Source organism: Taudactylus pleione, unplaced genomic scaffold, assembly GCF_031769625.1.
Source record: "Taudactylus pleione unplaced genomic scaffold, aTauple2 ptg000156l, whole genome shotgun sequence".
Classification (NCBI taxonomy): Eukaryota; Metazoa; Chordata; class Amphibia; order Anura; family Myobatrachidae; genus Taudactylus; species Taudactylus pleione.
This window is the reverse complement of record NW_028284558.1, coordinates 2,926,148-2,945,527: the sequence shown is the minus strand read 5'-3', so window position 1 is coordinate 2,945,527 and position 19,380 is coordinate 2,926,148. Positions and strand designations below refer to the sequence as shown.

At 45.7% G+C, this 19,380-nt stretch overlaps 1 protein-coding gene across 5 annotated transcripts in view; it reads right to left on the bottom strand.

Annotated features, from left to right (window-relative positions):
• TANK (TRAF family member associated NFKB activator) overlaps positions 1-19,380 on the bottom strand; it is a 109,633-nt gene that overhangs the window by 6,931 nt on the left and 83,322 nt on the right. For all 5 annotated transcript variants that reach the window (XM_088474817.1, XM_088474815.1, XM_088474814.1 and 2 more), the window contains 3 exons: positions 17,840-17,904; positions 14,142-14,263; positions 10,478-11,043 (listed from right to left, as the gene is read on the bottom strand). In XM_088474817.1, coding sequence (XP_088330943.1) covers positions 10,478-11,043; positions 14,142-14,263; positions 17,840-17,904 — 753 coding nt within the window. The remainder of the gene's footprint in view (positions 1-10,477; positions 11,044-14,141; positions 14,264-17,839; positions 17,905-19,380) is intronic.

Sequence of the window (19,380 nt, the reverse complement as noted above, 5' to 3'; positions counted from 1 at the left end):
TTCACTGGAGCTGCTAACAGGAAAATGACCGACTGGACACACAGTATTGTCAACATTTCATCAGTGTCAACATGCTAAGCATGTTGACATTACGAACATGTCTAAATGATGTACAGTATGTCAACAAAACAAACCCAACCCTATGGGTTACATCATTGCAACAGGTTATTAATTAAGCCCCAATTAGATAATACAGAACAGGACTCTTGATGGTCTAGGACAGTGCACATGCTCAGAAAAGTGGGTGTACACGTGTGCCCGGGCAGATATGTATGATTCTGCCTTTTAGATCAGCTTACGGTTTACAAAACTAGCAAACTGCTTGTGACTTGTTTATGCACATGTGATGGGAAGTTGTTTCTGCTGTATTACAGAGGTTTTAACAGTTGTATTTATGCCTAATATCAACTGCATTTGTTGCAAATAAAACAAATTGTTCAAAACGAAGGGTGACACAAGTGTATAAACCAGATACAATCAGTCAGTCTGTAAAATGACAGTTAAGAGCTGATTGATAGAACCAAAGAATAAATACATCTCCCCCATATGTGATAGGGGATATAGATTTAAGCTCCACTGGAGCAGGGGCTGATGTGAATGACTAAAATATTCTCTTTGAAAGCACTGCATAATATGTGTGCACTATATAGATAACGGTTAAAAAATACTGTTGTTGACCGTGTCAAATCTTAATATACTTACTACTTTGTCTATAGTTACATCTGGGGGTACAAATTAAAGAAGAGTAGAGACATCGATGGACAGATAAAATATTCACTGCTGCAAAAATATGTTTCAGCATATTGAGAATTGTATTTCATCAACAGTTCATATTAAAAATAGTTCACCATATTTAAAACACATTATTATTCTTTAAGTCATTGAGTACTGCGAGTTCTAAATTTAATGATCAGCCTATAGAAAAATATTATTTATTTTGCTCATCAACCATGGGCTCAGATGCAGGAAATGTAATATGAAGTTATGGAAGAAGAAAAAAAAAAAAAAAAAAAAGAAAAAAAAAAGATTTTTTCACAAACGATTCTGAAGCTCACAAACCAAAGTCATCCCAAGATCCCCCCTTCACCCTGGTGCGAAAGTCAATTATCTAACCTTCTGCCCTGTGCCTTTTGACAGCTCAACACCAATTCACTCGCATTTTTTTTTCTTTTTTAAAGCTGCCTACTTTCCTATCAACTTGTAATTGCATAGCAGCTGTTTCTTGTGTATCGGTATAGGAAAAATACACAATGCATGCTGACACCTAGTGGACAGACAGCATTAAGCAGAACAAAAGCCCCACAATTCTAAACAAAACAACACATTGAAAATATGATTGAAACAGAAGCAAATAAGTTAACGAAAATGCCACATTAGTTTCAAGATCACACAGATTTTGTATAAAAGTTCATATTCCAGCAGCAGGTGTTAAATGGAGATAGAATTTGGCTAATTAATTCTATAAACTAATACAAAGCTTCATACAGTATAACCATATTGAGGAGTATTGGTCACTTATTGTATGTTTCATTACAAATGCAATATGTTGTTTATTAATTTACAAGGACAGTTTCAGTTTTTGTCACCCCCCCCCCCAAAAAAATGGAGCTTTTTGCAGTATACATGCTACCATTGGGTGAAATAATCAGACGTCATGGCCTGGTCTACCACTGCTATGCAGATGATACACAACTGTACCTGTCCTTTGCTCCAGGTACAAAGGACCCAATAACAACCCTAAATGGCTGCCTAGCTGAGCTTCAGGAGTGGATGAGTGCCAGTTGGCTGCGACTGAACCCTGATAAAACAAGAGGTCCCTATGATAGGTCACAGGACAGGGCTACAGCATAGCCAACCAACAGGATTTGCGCTTGGGTTTTCAGAATTACAAAACACTAAACATGTACGGAATCTTGGTGTTGTCCTGGATAGTGGCTTACTTAAAATATGAGATATGGTAAGAACTTACCCTTGTTATCTCTATTTCTACGAAGTCCATAGGGTTCCACAGGATACCTTGGGGTATAGGTGTGACGTCAGTCGCAGGGCACCAAAGAGTTAAGCTTTCAGCCTCCCAGGATGCACTAGGTCCCCCTCCTATACCCCGCCCCCGGGCCAAGGCACCTCAGTTAGTTACCAAGCCATAGGCCGGAGGAGGAGAAGGAAGAGAGAGAACAAAGATCTGGACACATACAAGAATCACATTCTCACCAGAGGGAGACGGAAAACCGGTGACCAGAGCAAAGCCCATCTGCAGCACAGGTGCGACAGGGCGGGAGTCCTGTGGAACCCTATGGACTTCGTAGAAATAGAGATAACAAGGGTAAGTTCTTACCATATCTCATATTTTCTACTTCAGGGTCCATAGGGTATCCACAGGATACCTTGGGGATGTCCCAAAGCAGTATCCTTTAAGGGTGGGGACGCTCCTGTGCAGAAAGGAGAATCCGCCGCCCGAAGGAAGCATCCTGAGAGGCGAAGGTGTCAAACCTGTAATACCTCACGAAGGTATGGACAGAAGACCACGTAGCAGCCTTGCAGATCTGAACTGCCGAGGCACCACGTCGAGCTGCCCACGAAGGACCCACAGACCTAGTGGAATGAGCCTTCAGAGAAGGAGGGACCGGTAGGCCTTCATGAAGATAAGCTTCAGAAATAGCCATACGGATCCAGGCTGCCAAAGTTTGCTTTGAAGCAGGCCAACCCTTTTTACGGAAGCCAAAGAGGACAAACAAAGCGTCCGACTTCCTAAACGAAGAAGTGCGGTCAACATAAGTCCTTAAGGCCCGCACAACATCCAAAGAGGCCTCACCCACGGAAAGACCCGGTGAGTTAAAGGCCGGAACAACTATTTCCTCGTTAATATGAAACTGGGAAACAACTTTGGGAAGAAACTCGGGCCGAGTGCGGAGCACTGCCCTGTTCCCATAAAAAACCAAGAAAGGGGGTCTACAAGAAAGAGCCCCTAACTCAGAAACACGTCTGGCCGAAGCAATGGCCAGAAGGAAAACAGTCTTAGCTGTTAGCCATTTAAGATCCACTGAGCCCAGTGGTTCAAACGGCGGTCCTTGGAGAGCCCTCAGGACCACAGCCAAATCCCAAGGCGCCACAGGTGGAACAAAGGGCGGCTGAATGCGGAGAACACCCTGCATAAAGGTGCGCACATCCGGGATTGTAGCAATCCTACGGTGAAACCAGACAGATAGGGCCGAAACCTGTACCTTCAAAGAAGCAAGGCGAAGCCCATGATCTAGTCCCGCTTGCAGGAAGGCGAGAATCCGAGACAGACGAAACTCCCGCGGTGCATAACCTCTCGGTCGACACCACTGGAAGAACGTATGCCACACGCGATGGTATATCCTCGCGGAAGACGGTTTCCGAGCTCGCAACATGGTACGCACCACAGAGCTGGAAAACCCCCGGGACCTCAGCATGGCCGTCTCAACAGCCACGCCGTCAAAGACAGCCGAGTCAGGTCCGGGTGAAGGCAAGGACCCTGAGACAGAAGGTCCGGTCGTAGCGGCAACCGCAGAGGAATGTCCACGGACAGACCCTGAAGGTCTGAGAACCAGTGCCGTCTGGGCCACGCGGGAGCTATCAACAGGAGCGTCCCTCCTTCCTGTTTGAATTTCCGGATTACCCGTGGAAGAAGGGAGACCGGAGGGAACAGGTATGCGAACCGGAACGTCCACCGGACGGACAGAGCATCCACCAGAGACGCCCCTTCGTCTCTTGTGCGAGACCCGTACACCGGCAACTTGTTGTTGTGCCGGGACGCCATGAGGTCGATTTCTGGAAGACCCCACCTGTCCACCAGTAGTTGAAAAACGTCCGGGTGCAGGGACCATTCCCCCGGATGAACGTCCTGGCGACTTAGAAAGTCCGCCTCCCAATTGGGCACTCCCGGGATGAAGACCGCTGATATGGCCGGAAGATTGCGCTCCGCCCAAACCAGGATCCGAGAGACCTCTACGAGAGCCGCCCGACTGCGAGTTCCTCCTTGCCTGTTTATGTAGGCCACGGTGGTAGCGTTGTCCGACTGGACCTGCACCGGGCGACCCTGGAGAAACCGCTGTGCCTGCTGGAGAGCATTGAAGACCGCACGGAGTTCCAAGATATTTATTGGAAGCTCCGCTTCTGTCGGCGTCCACCTGCCCTGGAACAAGTGTGGACCCGAAACTGCTCCCCAGCCCCGAAGACTGGCGTCCGTTGTCAACAGGACCCAATTTGGAACCCAGAACGGACGTCCCTTGTTGAGGTGGGTCGTCTGTAACCACCACGTAAGGGACAGGCGAACCTCCTGGGTGAGCACAATCGTCTGGGACTTCAGAGACTGAGTCAGCCCGTTCCACTTGGACAGGATCAGGTGCTGCAGAGGTCTGGAGTGAAACTGGGCGTATTCCACCATGTCGAACACCGACACCATGGAGCCCAGTAACCTCATCGCCGAGTGTAAGGACACCCGGCGGCTGTGCAGACAACTGCGCACCCTTGACTGTAAAGCAGAGATCTTGTCCTCCGTCACGAAGATCCTTTGCTGTCCCGAGTCCAATAAGGCTCCAAGATGCAGAATCCTCCGAGACGGGATTAGAGTGGACTTCTGCCAGTTGATTAGCCAGCCGTGCCGTTGCAGCAGTGCAATGGTCAGGTCCAAGTGGCGTAACAGGAGCTCTGGAGATCCTGCCACCAATAACAGGTCGTCCAAATACGGCAACATGCGGACTCCCTGCAGCCGCAGAGAAGCCGCCATGACCGCCATCACCTTGGTGAAAACACGTGGTGCTGTTGCCAGGCCAAAAGGTAACGTCCGAAACTGGAAGTGGTCGCTGCTGATTGCGAACCTGAGGAACTGTTGATGGCGCCAAAGAATAGGGACATGCAGGTAAGCGTCCTGTATGTCCAATGACACCAAGTAGTCCCCAGGTTCCAGCGCCAGAATGATGGACCGTAGGGTCTCCATCCGAAACTTCGGGACCCGCAAAGACTTGTTGAGTGCTTTGAGGTTGAGAATCGGACGATATGACCCATTGGGTTTCTGTACCAAAAATAGATTTGAATAGAAACCCTGGCCCCTCTGGGAGAATGGAACCGCCACTATAACTCCAGCCTGGAGCATAGTGTGCAATACCTTCCGCAGCTCCGTAGCCTTGTTCCGGTCTGATGGGAGACCCGTGGTGAAGAAGCGAGCCGGGGGTCTGTGCCGGAAGGAGAGGGCGTATCCGTGAGAAACCACCTCCAGAACCCAAGTGTCTGTCGTAGTGGTCGACCAACACTGGGCGAACTGTAGCAGGCGGCCTCCCACCCTGGGATCCCCCAAAGGGAGGCCCGGACCGTCAGGCCGCAGGCTTGTCATCTGGCTTGGGGGCCGGACGTCTGGTACTCCATGCCTGCTTCCGGGGCTTGACCGATTTCTTAGGGCCAGCCTGTCGAGGAAACGACTGTGGTTTGGGCCTGCCCTGGGCCCTAGATGACCGAAAGGACGATGGTCCCGAACCAGAAGGAGCAGCGGCCGACGGGAGACAGGCAGATTTGGCTGCCGCCAGCGTGGCCACAATCTTATCCAGATCCGGACCGAAGAGAACTTCTCCGGTAAACGGTAACGCTTCCAGACCTTTCTTGGAATCTGCGTCCGCCTTCCAGGATCGCAGCCACAAGGTGCGACGAGCAGCTACCGCTGCTGAAGAAATTCTAGACACCAGAGTACTAATGTCTAGAGCCGCCTCGTTGATGTAGGTGGCCGAATCACGGAGATTGCCAATCAACTCCGCCTGATCGGCCGGACAGTCGGATTCAAAAGAAGCCTCTAATGAATCCGCCCAGCGCTCCATCGCTCTGGCAACCCAGCAAATGGCCATAGCCGGCCGTGCTGCCCCCCCTGCAAGGGAATAAGCGGACTTCAGGCAGATTTCTACCTTGCGGTCCGTAGCATCCTTAAGGGAGGACATGGATGGCATCGGCAATGTGGCACTACGGACAAGACGGGTCACGTGAGAATCCACCTGTGGAGGGGATTCCCACTTCGCAAAATAATTATCCGCGAACGGATAAGCCACCGCCAGGCGTCTCTGCGGCTGGTATCTTTTGCCAGGTTGTTTCCACGCCTCCTCTAAATGGTCCACCAACTGACCCGAAAGAGGAAAGACTGTGGCATCGCCCTTCACATCTTTGAAAAAGGCATACTTAGATTTAGCCGCTGGGGGAACTTCGTCCTCAATCACCAAGGCTGTGCGGACCGCCCGAATAAGTCCAGGAATATATACTTTGGACTTAGCATCAGCGTCCTTAGTATGGAGAGGTTCCTGATCGTAAGGATCTAGAATCTCCCCATCATCAGACGTCCCTTCGTCATCCTCATAAGGAGCGGACAGAGACGCCACCGGCCTTTTATGAGACCGCATCACAGACTCCCCTTGCAACACATCCGACAAGTGCTGTACAGAACTCGTCAGGGAGTTAACCCACGCTGGCTCCTGAGAACCCGGGAGCGGGGAAATAGGGAGACTGTGGGGTACCACCAATTGTCGTGGGAACCCCTGCATGGGTGACGACACCACAGACTGCTGGGACAAACCCATCGGAGTAAACGCGGGCTGCGGAGCTAACTGGCCCACTAAAGCTGTTAACGCCTGAGCGAAACAAGCCCAGGGCGGCTCCTGTACCGGTGCTGTAACCGTAATAGGCCGCGCCATGGACAAACACTGCCGGCAAAGGCCCTCCGCGCTACCCTCCCCCTCCGCTAACGGTACTTTGCACGTGGTACACTGTAGCCGGAGGGGAAAATCACTTTCAGACATGATGGCACCACGTATGTGACCTCTCTCAGCAATTAAGTATTAAATAGGCGAGAGACCACCCTGCAGCACCGCACCGCAAGGGCTTTAGCAGAAAGAACAGGGACAGTAATAAAGCTGACAGTTTAGATGAAGAAAAGATTACAGGCAGCAGCGCTAGCACAGTCACATACAATGCAGAGAAATAACAATTCCTGCACTAACAGCGCTGATCACTCAACTACACAGACACAGGGCCTGGTAGGACACAGCGCTGCATACACAGACCTGACCACAGCGGAGGAGAGGTATGCGGGGGGACCCAGACCACGATGCTTCCGTCCAGCGCTTCCAGCAGCGTTCACCATGCGTTCTGGAGAAGATGGCCGCCGAGGAGCAGAGAGGAGGCTGGCCTGGGGGAGGAGCGCTGCCACAGGACCAGTCGGCAGCATGCAGAGAGGGCTGTGTGCAGCGGGGGAGGCGCCGGCTGTGAGACAGGGAAGGCGCGCTCCCCTGGCATGCATTTAACCCCTGGGACGCCGCAGCGCTACCGCTCTGCTGCGGTCCGCTGTCCCAGGGGGTAGTGGAAGCGCAGGTTGGTCGCCTGGCTCCACGCTGCAGCCAGTCCCCAGGGAGCCCCCTGCCTGGGGACTTAGGACCATGTGATCAGCGGGGACCCACCGCGGGACCCCGCTGCTTACCTCTGTCCCCCTTGAATCCGGCCATGGTCCGGAGCATCTGGGGTCACCGCTAGCTGTGACCCCAGACGCCCACCAGCATCCCCGGATCAGTACCGGCGTTCTGGTACCGGCGGGGTGTAGGGAAGACAGCATGGACGTCAGGACTGACTGTCCATGCTGTACATCCAGTTGTGCAGCCACAGCTGCATGAAGAATAAGCTTCAGGGGCTCTTCTAGCCCCCACTCCAACAGGTGCACCCGACTCCGGCCGGGCACCAAACTAAACTGAGGTGCCTTGGCCCGGGGGCGGGGTATAGGAGGGGGACCTAGTGCATCCTGGGAGGCTGAAAGCTTAACTCTTTGGTGCCCTGCGACTGACGTCACACCTATACCCCAAGGTATCCTGTGGATACCCTATGGACCCTGAAGTAGAAACATCAGGTATCAGCCACAATCAAATCCTCATTCTTTCATCTGAGGAAAATAGCCAGAATCAAGCACTTAATTCCCTCAGAAGATCTGCCTAAAGTCATACATGCATTTATATCATCACGCCTAGACTACTGCAACGCCCTCTACCTTGGTCTCCCAGCAAAAGAATTGCACCGCTTGCAGATGGTACAAAAAAGGCAGCTGCCAGGCTATTAGCCAACCAGCCCCATTCCAGCCACATAACACCCATTCTCTACTCCCTTCACTTGCTGCCTGTCAGGTGGCGAATTGTTTTCAAGATCGGCTTACTAACTTACAAAGCCCTACATGACCATGGCCCAGGGTACCTGAAGCAGCTTCTGATTCCTTACCGTCCCTCTCGATTACTGCGATCCGTTGACGAAGGACTATTAACAGTGCCTAGAATCTCACGGAATTCGTCTGGGGGTCGAGCTTTCAGTTTTGTGGCTCCAATCTTTTGGAACTCACTTACCCGCACAGTCCGAGAGGCCTCCACTCTAGAATCCTTCAAAAATAGACTCAAGACCGTCACCCAAGCATTTCACTAATGTCCCTTGTTTAAGTTTATTTTATTTTATCAAGAGACAAAGTGGAGAAGTTGCCCATAGCAACCAAACCAGCTGTCATTTTATAGACTGCTGGATAAATGATAGCTAGAAGCAGATTGGTTGGCATGGGCAACTTTCTCCATTTTATCTGTCTTGAACAACAGCTGAAAATCACTCTGGATTGTTCAGTTTGGTTTTCAAACCAGTCTGAACCACCATTTTTTCAGACAATTTCAGGCTGTGAATGGAGATTGCCTCCATACATTGTATGGAGACATTGGCATGTCTATAATAGGTGCAGGGTGTGCGGCGCTGGGTCCGGGGGGGCCACACTACACACCTATAATTATACTTACCTTTCTGTAGTCCTACATCGGCCGGTACTGCAGATCAGCGCAAATTAGTGGGAAAATGGAGCGGCAGCTGTTTTACCAGTGTTTGCACATGAACAATAGAGAAGTCTCCAGAAACGCGGCAAAGGTGCCATGTTCCCGGAGACCTGCTCATGCGCACAACATAATCAACTGCTTATATATAGGAACATTGCGATTTTACATTTACCCGGCGGCTGATCTCCCGGATATATACTGGGGGACTGAGTGCTGCTTGATTTACCTTTCCCCAGGGGCTGCTAATCTCTGAAACCGCCAGTAGGGGGCCCTGCCAGGCTGCCCGGTCAGTGGACACTGGGGGAGAATACAAGGATGCAGAGGAGATGGGAGGTCCCTCTGAAGATGGCAACTGCTGCAAGATTATTTTCCAGCAGCCGCTTAGTAGCCGTTTCTGAATGGTCGCATCTAATGCAACCACGCCAGGCAAGTGGTTAAATGTATGTAAATACAGAAAAAATATGTACGGTCTCATTTGGTCCAATGATCTTTAGTTTCACATACATTAAGAACAGGCGTGACCTTGGGGGACAACTCATTTGTGCCTGCTGTGCACATTTTCATATTTACTTAGCTGCAAACACGTGAAAAGATTAAACAAATATGTCTGCTTGTTAATGTCCCTTTAAAGGATGACATTGTAACAAGGACTGTTTAGGCTTTTGTCCAGTGAGCATTTGTCCACCAATTGCACTTCTCCATTTAGAGATGCAAGTAATCCTAATGTACTGTTACACCACAAAGGCTAAAACAGCCTACAACAATGGCTGGGATTGGAAGGGCAGCATAATATATAGAATCCAGTAAAAGATTTTTGCTACAGAAGTCTATATCAGCATTTTGTTTCTAAATCCAATAGTGATGAATGTGACCATATATTTCTTCTAGACTAATACAGGTGTGTGAGGATTTAAAGGATGAGTGGGCTTCATTTCAGTAGCTACATCATACACCAGAAGAGCGATGTGCACCCCTGCCAAAGACCATACCATAATTATCTCACAAGTTAGTCATCAATAATACATAGATATCATTATGGAAAATATAAGAAAGCCTGATTCAGTACATGCGTAATGAATAAGGAACATATCGGGCATGATACAGTATGTCCTGAGCTCCACCTAATGTTTACTAATCTGATATTAATTGGACTTTCTATATGCATATTAAGGAACAGTTTGTTTACTGATCAACAATTATATTATACTGTATATTTAATTTGAAGCAAATTGACAGTGTGTCGTGCATTTCATATATTAGAATACTAAACAATTTTAGAATGACGACCATACCTATGTTTTTGAATAAAGTAGATTGATATTTGATATATAGTGTATATCAATAGCAACAAACTTTGGTTTGTCCATGGTGCATCCTGTACGTCCTCACAGTATAGTTAAATTGTAAAGCTTGCAATCTAATTGGCGGTGGTTTGGTCATAGTTATAAATAAATGTGTTCAAAGTCACAATAATTTCAAACCTGCCCTCTTCAACTTACACACCAGAATACTAGATTAAAAAAACAAAGACCCGCATGTTATGGATGCACACATTATAAGGCATTAGTGGCACCTTATACATGGACTTGCATGCAAATATATATATGACCCACTGAATTATATTTAAGATTGATTACCCGGTGTGGTCCCCGGACTGTCCTTTCGGCCACTCTTGTATATTCATTCGCATCACAAATATCTGGAATGCAGAAAGTGTTTGTACATGTCCCAGCCGGGCTTTTAGCCAGCAATAAAAGGCTGCTATCCTCAGCTGTCGGCACAGTCGTGTCTCTATAGTTTGTTTCTAGCCCAACAAGCTTATGGTTATCCAAGTGGCATGGTGTTTTTGGTGAGCGTGGAGAGTAGGGTGGACTGCTCCTGGCTGCATTGAAATTCTTCAGGTGAAGGGGGGCTTCAGAGTTAGTTTGGTCACAATTCATGTTCTCCCCTGTAGCAGGAATAAGAACTGGTAGGTTTTCTGTGGAGCTCTTTAAAAATTCAGATTCGTTGCTGCTTGGTGGGAACTTAACACTGAAGGTTGAGAGGGATTCCACGGAAGTGCTCAGTTCATCGTCTGGCCCCAAGCCACGTGGGGTAATTGGTGCAAACCGTGATCTTATATTATCATTTGGTTTTTGCAGGAGTGCTTCCTCATTTTCTTCATCAGTGCACTGGACGGGCATGGAAAACTGCAGAGGAACATCTGCAAATAATCAAGACATTGTAAATACAGTAAAATATATAATTGTACTCAAAGTAAAACGGATGTGAATGGTAAGATATTCTCTGTAAAGCGCTGCGGAACATGAGTGCGCTATATAAATAACTGGTAATAACAATAAATCCTGCATACACATACCAATATTATTTCCATGGAGACAACGCTACTGTCCAAATACAGTAATACAGGATTTACTCAGTCTAGGCTGACACAGAGAGGAAGATTCAATAAAGTGCGAGGTGCTGTCGTCAGCTTGGGCTGCACAATTAGCAGTCCATTATTGTATGCTAATTCTGCTTGCACCTCCATGGCTTTCTGTGAGGTTAACGTTCATGCTTGTGACTTCCGCACTTATTTGAATCTGCCCAGATGGAGACTCTATTCATCATTTCAATTTTCTATATAGAACAATTTTTTAAGATTTCTGTAACAGGTACAGTGATGGGATCTACAATTGCCCGCATCCATTGATATATGGGATGCAGTTTATAGACCAGCGGACTATGGCCCTCATTCAGAGCCGTACGCTCTGAGCAGAGCGCACGCTCTGAATGAGGGCCGCCCTCCATGAAAATGGAGCGTCCTCCTGGACGCTCGTATAGCTGTGGGTCACCACCCACAGGCTATACGAGCGTGCAGTTTGATGGCCGCCATGGTCTTGACCATCGCGACCATCGAAACTGCGAGCCGGAGGCTGCGGTTGAGGTTTTCAACCGCAAGCTCCGGAATGATTTTGGCTCTATCAGAGCCAAAATCACTCCCACTGACATCACTAGTGATGTCAGTGGGCCGGCTTCTGACGGGAGGCGTTCCCGTGGGAACGCCCCCGTCAGGGAGGCACGCCTACCAAAGGGGGCGTGCTGTCAATCAACATCGACAGCACGCCCCCTTTGATCAGACACAACGAGCGAAGGACTTTCCTTCGCTCGTCGCGTCTGGCGCATGTGCACGACGGAGCTCCCTCCGTCGTGCGCATGCTCAGTGCACACCATCGACCCACTTGCGAGCGGACAGCCGCTTGCGAGTGGGTCTGAATCAGGCCCTATATCCAGACAGGAGAAGCCCGAGAGGGGACTTAAGATAGGCGTCGAAATACCGACGCCTATCGTAATCCTGACGCCGGAACACCGAAAGACAACAGCCTGAATGAGTTAAGTCCAGAGCGTCCTAGCATTAGCCAGGGGGGAGGGGGGAATGTTAGGGAGTGTAGCAGGGTTAGGGTTAAGTTCTGAGTAGTCAACCCTAGGGAGGGGGGGGGTTAGCGTTAGGCACCGCCGGGGGTAGGTCAGGGATAGACATCCCCCCAGGAGGGTTAGGTTTAGGGTATATCATTCATATATATTAAGACAGCATTGATGATAAAAATGAGTGATAGAAGATTAACTTTATCCCTAAACCTGCAGTCTCATGTTTTGTTGGCTCCTATGATGTTTAACAAGATTGGACATGGCAGTCATCCAATCAGCTGTACTGACACATACTGCACATAACAGTCTATACAAAATCATCCAAGATGTCAGCCCTGAGGAAGTGACCATTACCAGCACGAACATGGGACAGTCTCTCCAGTTTTGCACATGAGCCTCTGCAGTTCTGCTAATTTTGGGAAAAGGGGGCTTGTCTGTAAAATATAAATGTTGTGATGGCATCTTTTATTCAGGATGACCATGACAACTCCACCAAAAATCATTTTATTCGTTATATCCCACCCAAAAGGGTATAGAATTTAATGACCGCATCTTCATATTTATGGTGGCTAGCCGAGTGACTCTGCAAAAGCGGTGAGCCCATCACACAACACTCCCGCCTTATTGGCTAGCTACGCTTCCCATTGCTGCTATTTCCCCCAACCTCTTTGGGCTCTATTTACTACATTCCGCATATTGAATGCAGATTGTAGTGTGATATTAGCGACTGAATTCGCATTGCAAATATCACAGGGATTTACTACAAATCCCTTGCAGGGACAGAGCTTGCGATAAAGCTCTGTCCCTGCGAATCCCCTTCGGAGCCTTATCACGGTATTTTCGCAAAAAGTACCGTGATTAAGTGCCCACGCATGCGCCGACAGGTCGCCGCTGCCACCCTCCCCACGATCACGGACCCCCCGTGACCACCCTCTCCCTTAATTACCTTACCTGCATGCTCCGGGCCTCCGGTGATGTACTCCATTCCTCCGGTCAGGTGATCTCCCATACTGCACTGGGACCCGATCACCTGATGACCGGGCAGCAGTGCACTATGGGAGACCAGCTGAGGGGAGTCATCACCGGAGGCCCGACCACCGGTCCCTGGAGTCAGGTAATTAATTTTTTTTTTTACTATTTTTTTTTCTTTTTTTTACAGTAATCAGCTTGCGGTCTGTTTAGACCACACAGCTGATTACTAGGACCGACTCCCGGCTCTGCTCTCCCCATTAGAGCAGTGCAGGAGTCCGGTAACCGGGGGAGACCCTGGATAACGCCACCTCCAGGTGGAGTTATTATCGCAGGGCTTTCCCCGATATTTTTTCACATTTTATTTTTAGTAACTCTGGTAACATCACATTTCCCATTACAGTTATGGGAAATGCGATCTGCTTTACTAAAAATAAGTGATACTTAGGGATTGGAGTAGAATTTTTACGAATTCTACTCCAATTGCCCTGTAATAACTATAGGTGATACTAAAATAATGTGAAAAAGGTGTGAAAACACCCTTTTTCACTTTATTTTAGTCAAAATAATGTTAATAAATAGAGCCCTTTAAATTAATACAGGAATGCCTCTGACAATTCAACTCCTTTAAAAATGCAAACAGCACTATATATGTCTGAGTGTCCAGCCACCTCCTACTCTATTAGGGCTATTGCAACTTATCCTGATCATTGTCAGGGAATGTGACCACTGTGTCTAGTCATTAATGTGAATAGATGGATTTACAATCATCTACAGTTTGCCACTGTTAACAAATGCACAAAGTCACCATGATAAAATATTTCATTCAGTCTTCCAGCTTCAGAATGTAAGTAGGCATGCAAGGGTTACAGTTCTGTAGAAATATTGCTTTTCATTCACACTAAAATATAAGACACATCATACGATTATCAGATGCAATTTCTTTCTTGAAAAACGTATTCAGTTGGTTGCTTTGTTCTCTCGTTAACTTGCAAATCCGATTGAATTCTTCCTTTAGATCGGAGAAATTCCGTTCAACACCTTGCCTGCATACAGAGAATGTCATTGGGGAGCATTCAGACGTGCAAATCTCTTTTCAGAATGAAACTGTAACCCATAAAACTTTAAGTGCTTCATACGCTAAAGAAAACACATCCCTGATAATACCCCAAAATGTAAACATCCTTATTGAAATATTCGATCAAGAACACACAAACAAATGCCAAGCAGCCCAGGTTTCCCCATACGTCTTGGCTTGCATAACACTGTAAATACTGCAGCGTCTATGACAACACTCTGCAGTTTTAAATTCTGTTTTATAAGCGCATACATCAGTCTTCACAAAAAAATTAAAAAAAGCAATAAAAAGCATTATTTTAAATAAATAAAAAACATAAAAATGAAGAAAGAGCAGCCTTTTTTTAGCTAGTAATAAGAACAGTTACATACATACATACATACATACAACCTAGCATCCCCCTCCCGTCCTTGCATAGTACATGGAACTGTTATCAAATTTCACTTATTTATATTTGCATTTGTAGATGTGCATAGGTTCAGTCCTGGACACATTTTGATAGCTAGCCATCAAGCAACAAAAAATGTAGAACCATATTTAAAATAGATTTGCAATGGTTGAAAAAGGACTAGTGGACTGTGGCGATTATGATTAATATGAATAATGAACGAGCCACAGAGACTTCTATAAAAACACAAAGAGAAGATTACTCCGTTAGGAAGAGCCGCAGACTCCTCTGGCAGCAGCTGCAGCACCTCAGGATTTCTATTCAGCAGTGCACACAACATATCACACTCAGTACTGGACAATATATCTCAAACAGCAGAGTCCAGCAAATACCAGCAGCTCCCCAAATAAACAAACAAAAACAACAAACAAAGATACCCTATAAAAAGGGCATACTGTATGAAGTGGTAGGCTATATTCTGCCGTCAGTTCTGTTTCTATAAACAAATATCACTAATAATAATACTAATAATTAATGACCTCTATCTTAATAGTGTAATCAGTAGAAGTCTGTGCTAATGACATTTATTTCAAGTGAATAATCAATGAATGTAAGAAGGTAGCCGACATGTTAGTGGGTACTAATTATGGATGACAGGATTACTAATAAATGCTAGCAAATACATCCAGCAGGTGCTGCGATCTGTTAGACAATGGAGTAATGTGTTAATAAAAACTTACAAAAGCAAAGAATTATATTAACAACTAATACTAGTAAATGCTAATGAAAGCTAATAAAACAAAACAGAAAAAAGTTGAGAGTATTAATGGACATTAACAAAGTATAGTGTAGGCTAATTAGTGTTACCAGTGGTTGGCTAGTGCCAAACACTTTACTAGGGGATGCTAATTATAGATTATCAAAATACGATATGCTAAGAAGAGGCCGGGAAATCAGGGAACACTGATGTGTGCTAACATATGCAATTTAGCTACAAAGAACCAACTGGAAAGGAAATAACACAAACACATACATACACACACTAGGAATGTTAATGATGGTGGACGTTCGGTGACGGTGCCTAATTAAAGCTTTTTGAGAGACACAAAATATGGAAAAATGGAATTAATTGACATGACTGAAAACTTATTAATATAAAAAATATATTTTTTTAAATATGGTGCATATTGCAAATCGGGTCTTGTACAATAAAATAGTGAGCAAAATGTCCTGTATCTCACAGTAAACAACCAGGCTCTGCCTGTCATCATTGTAGTGCAATATAGAAAATGAAAGCAAATGTCTGATTGGTTGCTATGGGTAACACATACTTGTCTACTCTCCCTGAATTTTAGGAAACTTCCATATTTGTGCAAGTCTTCCCGGACACCCGGGAAAACAGAAATTCTCCACTCTTGCACACTTTTCCAGTGAAATTGGCGGGAATGTGATGGTGGGTTCGCTATGAACAGCGTCAGCTTGGCTTTGCCACTGCAACATAAGTCTGTGAATCATGGCTTTACAATGTGGGGGTTCAGGGCCATTCTGAGCAATTGGACCTGATGAAATTGATATTTGGGCTAAACAACAAATACTGGGAACAATTAGAACAAATAATTGTGGTGGCATACAAAAGCCAAGACCACAATCTGTATATCAGATTTCATAGCCAGCTCAATCAAAATGTTACTGATAACTTCTGGCCCATGTGTGGTCCAATGGTTTATTTTTGTAGACAGCAAATTAAACATATTGTGTCCAAGGACATCTGTGTCTGATGTGACAACTCGGACATGAAAAAATATTTACTGACTTTAATGGAAAATTTGTTTAGTTGCATTATTACCTGAAAGGGGTTGAGTATTGGATCCCGTCAGTCAGAATACCAACAGCAGCATCCCGACAGGCAGAATCCCAACAGAATTAGGTCCTAACCCTCCCCCTAACCCTCCTCTCCCACAGCCTAACCCTAAAACAGCCTAACCCTCGCCCTAGTGCCTAACCCTCAGAGCCGTAACTAGACTTTTTGGTGCCCTGTGCCAGAAAGAGCATTGGCGCCCCCCACATTTTTCAAAGGGAAATAATGCACCCAAAAAAGGGCACTGGCCTCATGGGGAAGGGCCAGGGAAGAGATAGGAGAGGCCAGGAGATGCTGGGGATGAAATAAGAGGAAGCTACAAGCAAGAATGATAATAAACAGAAATTTGACAGGCCCAAACAGCGCCCCCTGACCTGTGGTGCCCTGTGCGAAGGCACCGGCCGCACTACCCTAGCTACGACCCTGCTAACCCTTACCCCTTTCCCTAAAACTAACCCTAACACTTGCCGTCGGAATGTCGGCGGTCGGAATTCTGGAGCCGGTATTGTGACTGCCGGCATCCCGATCACATCCCCCTGAAAGGGAAATGCTTACTAGAGAAATGTATTTTGGAAATGGGAAAATGGGGGAGCACATAGGATATACTTGATAATATTTTTTGCATTGTACCGCAATACAATATAGTACAAGGCAAAGTAATAGAATATTAAAACTGCGGTCTCAACAACTGCTTAGTGCGGTCCTTACTGAAATAAAAAATACGTCGTAGCTGGAATAGCTTTTGGAGTATAACAATTTTAATGAAAGTACCAGATTTTGTAACAGCTGCTAAAGTTGCCCTATGTAAATATTCAGCAATTTTAAACGTCTCAGATTCTATGTATTGTGAATAGAGAAAAGTCTGAAGCAATACAGCGAGATGAGCAGTGAAAACCCTCAGTCTCATCCGCCTCAGTGATTATTTGTGATGTAAACTCATCTTAATTGGCAACTTGTTGGGTTGTTTTTTTTTTTTTTGGCTTTTTTTTTTTTTATCACCACAAAATGTTGCTGGTTTTTAAATACATATGTGCATTAGTGTTTTAGAGATTTTAATAATACATGAAAAGTGTATTGAAAATTGGAAAATAAATAAATGTTAAAAAAACACTAAAAGGTCATACATCCAGTTAAGTTTGTATGGTTTAGAGAATTCCAGCATCTTCTAATAACTGAAAATATAACAGCGGGCGCAAGGAAGTTAAGAAACAAACATTCTAATTTAAACAACAAAAAAGTACTTGTGTATTATAAATGTAAGCATAGCATTACAGTGTAATTATGCAAATACAGAGTACCTTGCACTCTCATTGAGGTCAGGTGCTGCTGAAGACTGTTCTTGAATGAGGTTTTCACTTCTCATCTAATAAAAACAAATATGCATAATAATAATATATTTAGATCAATTTGGCCAGTAATTAGAAATAGGTTATCTTACACTGAAACAATGGACTAGTTACCCTTTGTAACAGTTTTTTTTTTCTTCAAAAACTCAGTTTTTACCTGGTAAAGTTATGATGTAAAACTTAAATACATACATTGACTTTATTATGTTGACCAGAGATGAACATACTTCAGTGAACACTTAAATGTATTTAGGAGACCACAGTGAAAAATAAATGTCAAAAGGTTAAATGGTACTCTAAAAACAAGTTGCAGTGTTCTATCTCCTCCTTGTGGTCAAAATCTGTATAGCCGACAAATGGAGAAATTGGAATGCTGACTAAATAAAGACAACCTCCTTGAATTGCAAAAATATAATATAGTTTGCATAAAAATATTTTAAATAAACTGATATTGGTCTACGAGTCAAAAACAGTAAAAGCTATTTTTTAAATAATGGCATAGCAACTAATTCATAAAAAAAAAATATGTGGACTAGCCCAATTTGATAAGACAAAGGGCCTGATTCAGACTTGGGGCTCTATTTATTAACATTATTTTTACTAAAATAAAGTGAAAAATGGTGTTTTCACACCCTTTTCACATTATTTTAGTATCACCTATAGTTATTACATGGCAATTGGAATAGAATTCGTAAAATTCTACTCCAACCCCTAAGTATCACATATTTTTAGTAAGCAGATCGCATTTCCCATAATTGTAATGGGAAATGTGATCCGACCAGAGTTACTAAATGTAAAAAAATACCGGGGAAAGCCCTGTGATAATAACGCCAGACCTAAACAGACCGCAAGCTGATCTCTGCTATAAAAAAAAAGTAAAAAAATAAATAAATTCCCTTACTTGATTCCAGGGACTGGTGGTCGGGGCTCCGGTGATGTTCTCCCTCCGGTCAGCCGGTCTACCATGGTGCACTGCGGCCCGGTCATAAGGTGATCGGGTCCCAGTGCAGTATGGGATATCAGCTTACCGGAGGCATCGAAGACATCACCGGAGCACCGATGACTGCAGGTAAGTGCTATTAAGGGAGGGGGAGTCACAGGGGGGGTTCCGCGATTGTGGGGGGCGGTGCTTACCGACAGGGGGGCTTAGCGTCAGGGGGGGGATAGCAGCAGCGGCCGGTCGGCGCATGCGTGGGCACTTTGTCACGGTATTTTTTGCGAAAATACCGTGACTAGTTTGTGGAGGGGATTCGCAGGGACAGAGCTTTATCGCAAGCTCTGTACCTGCAATGGATTTGTAGTAAATCCCTGTGATATTGCCTGAATTTGCAATGCGAATTCAGTCGATAATATCACACTACAATCTGCATTACAAATGCGGATTGTAGTAAATAGAGCTCTTGGGAATAGAGTGAGATATCTCTCTCTCAACTGATCATCTTGGTGAAAACATGTTGCACTGCAGGTGGGGCAGATTTAAAATGTGCAGAGAG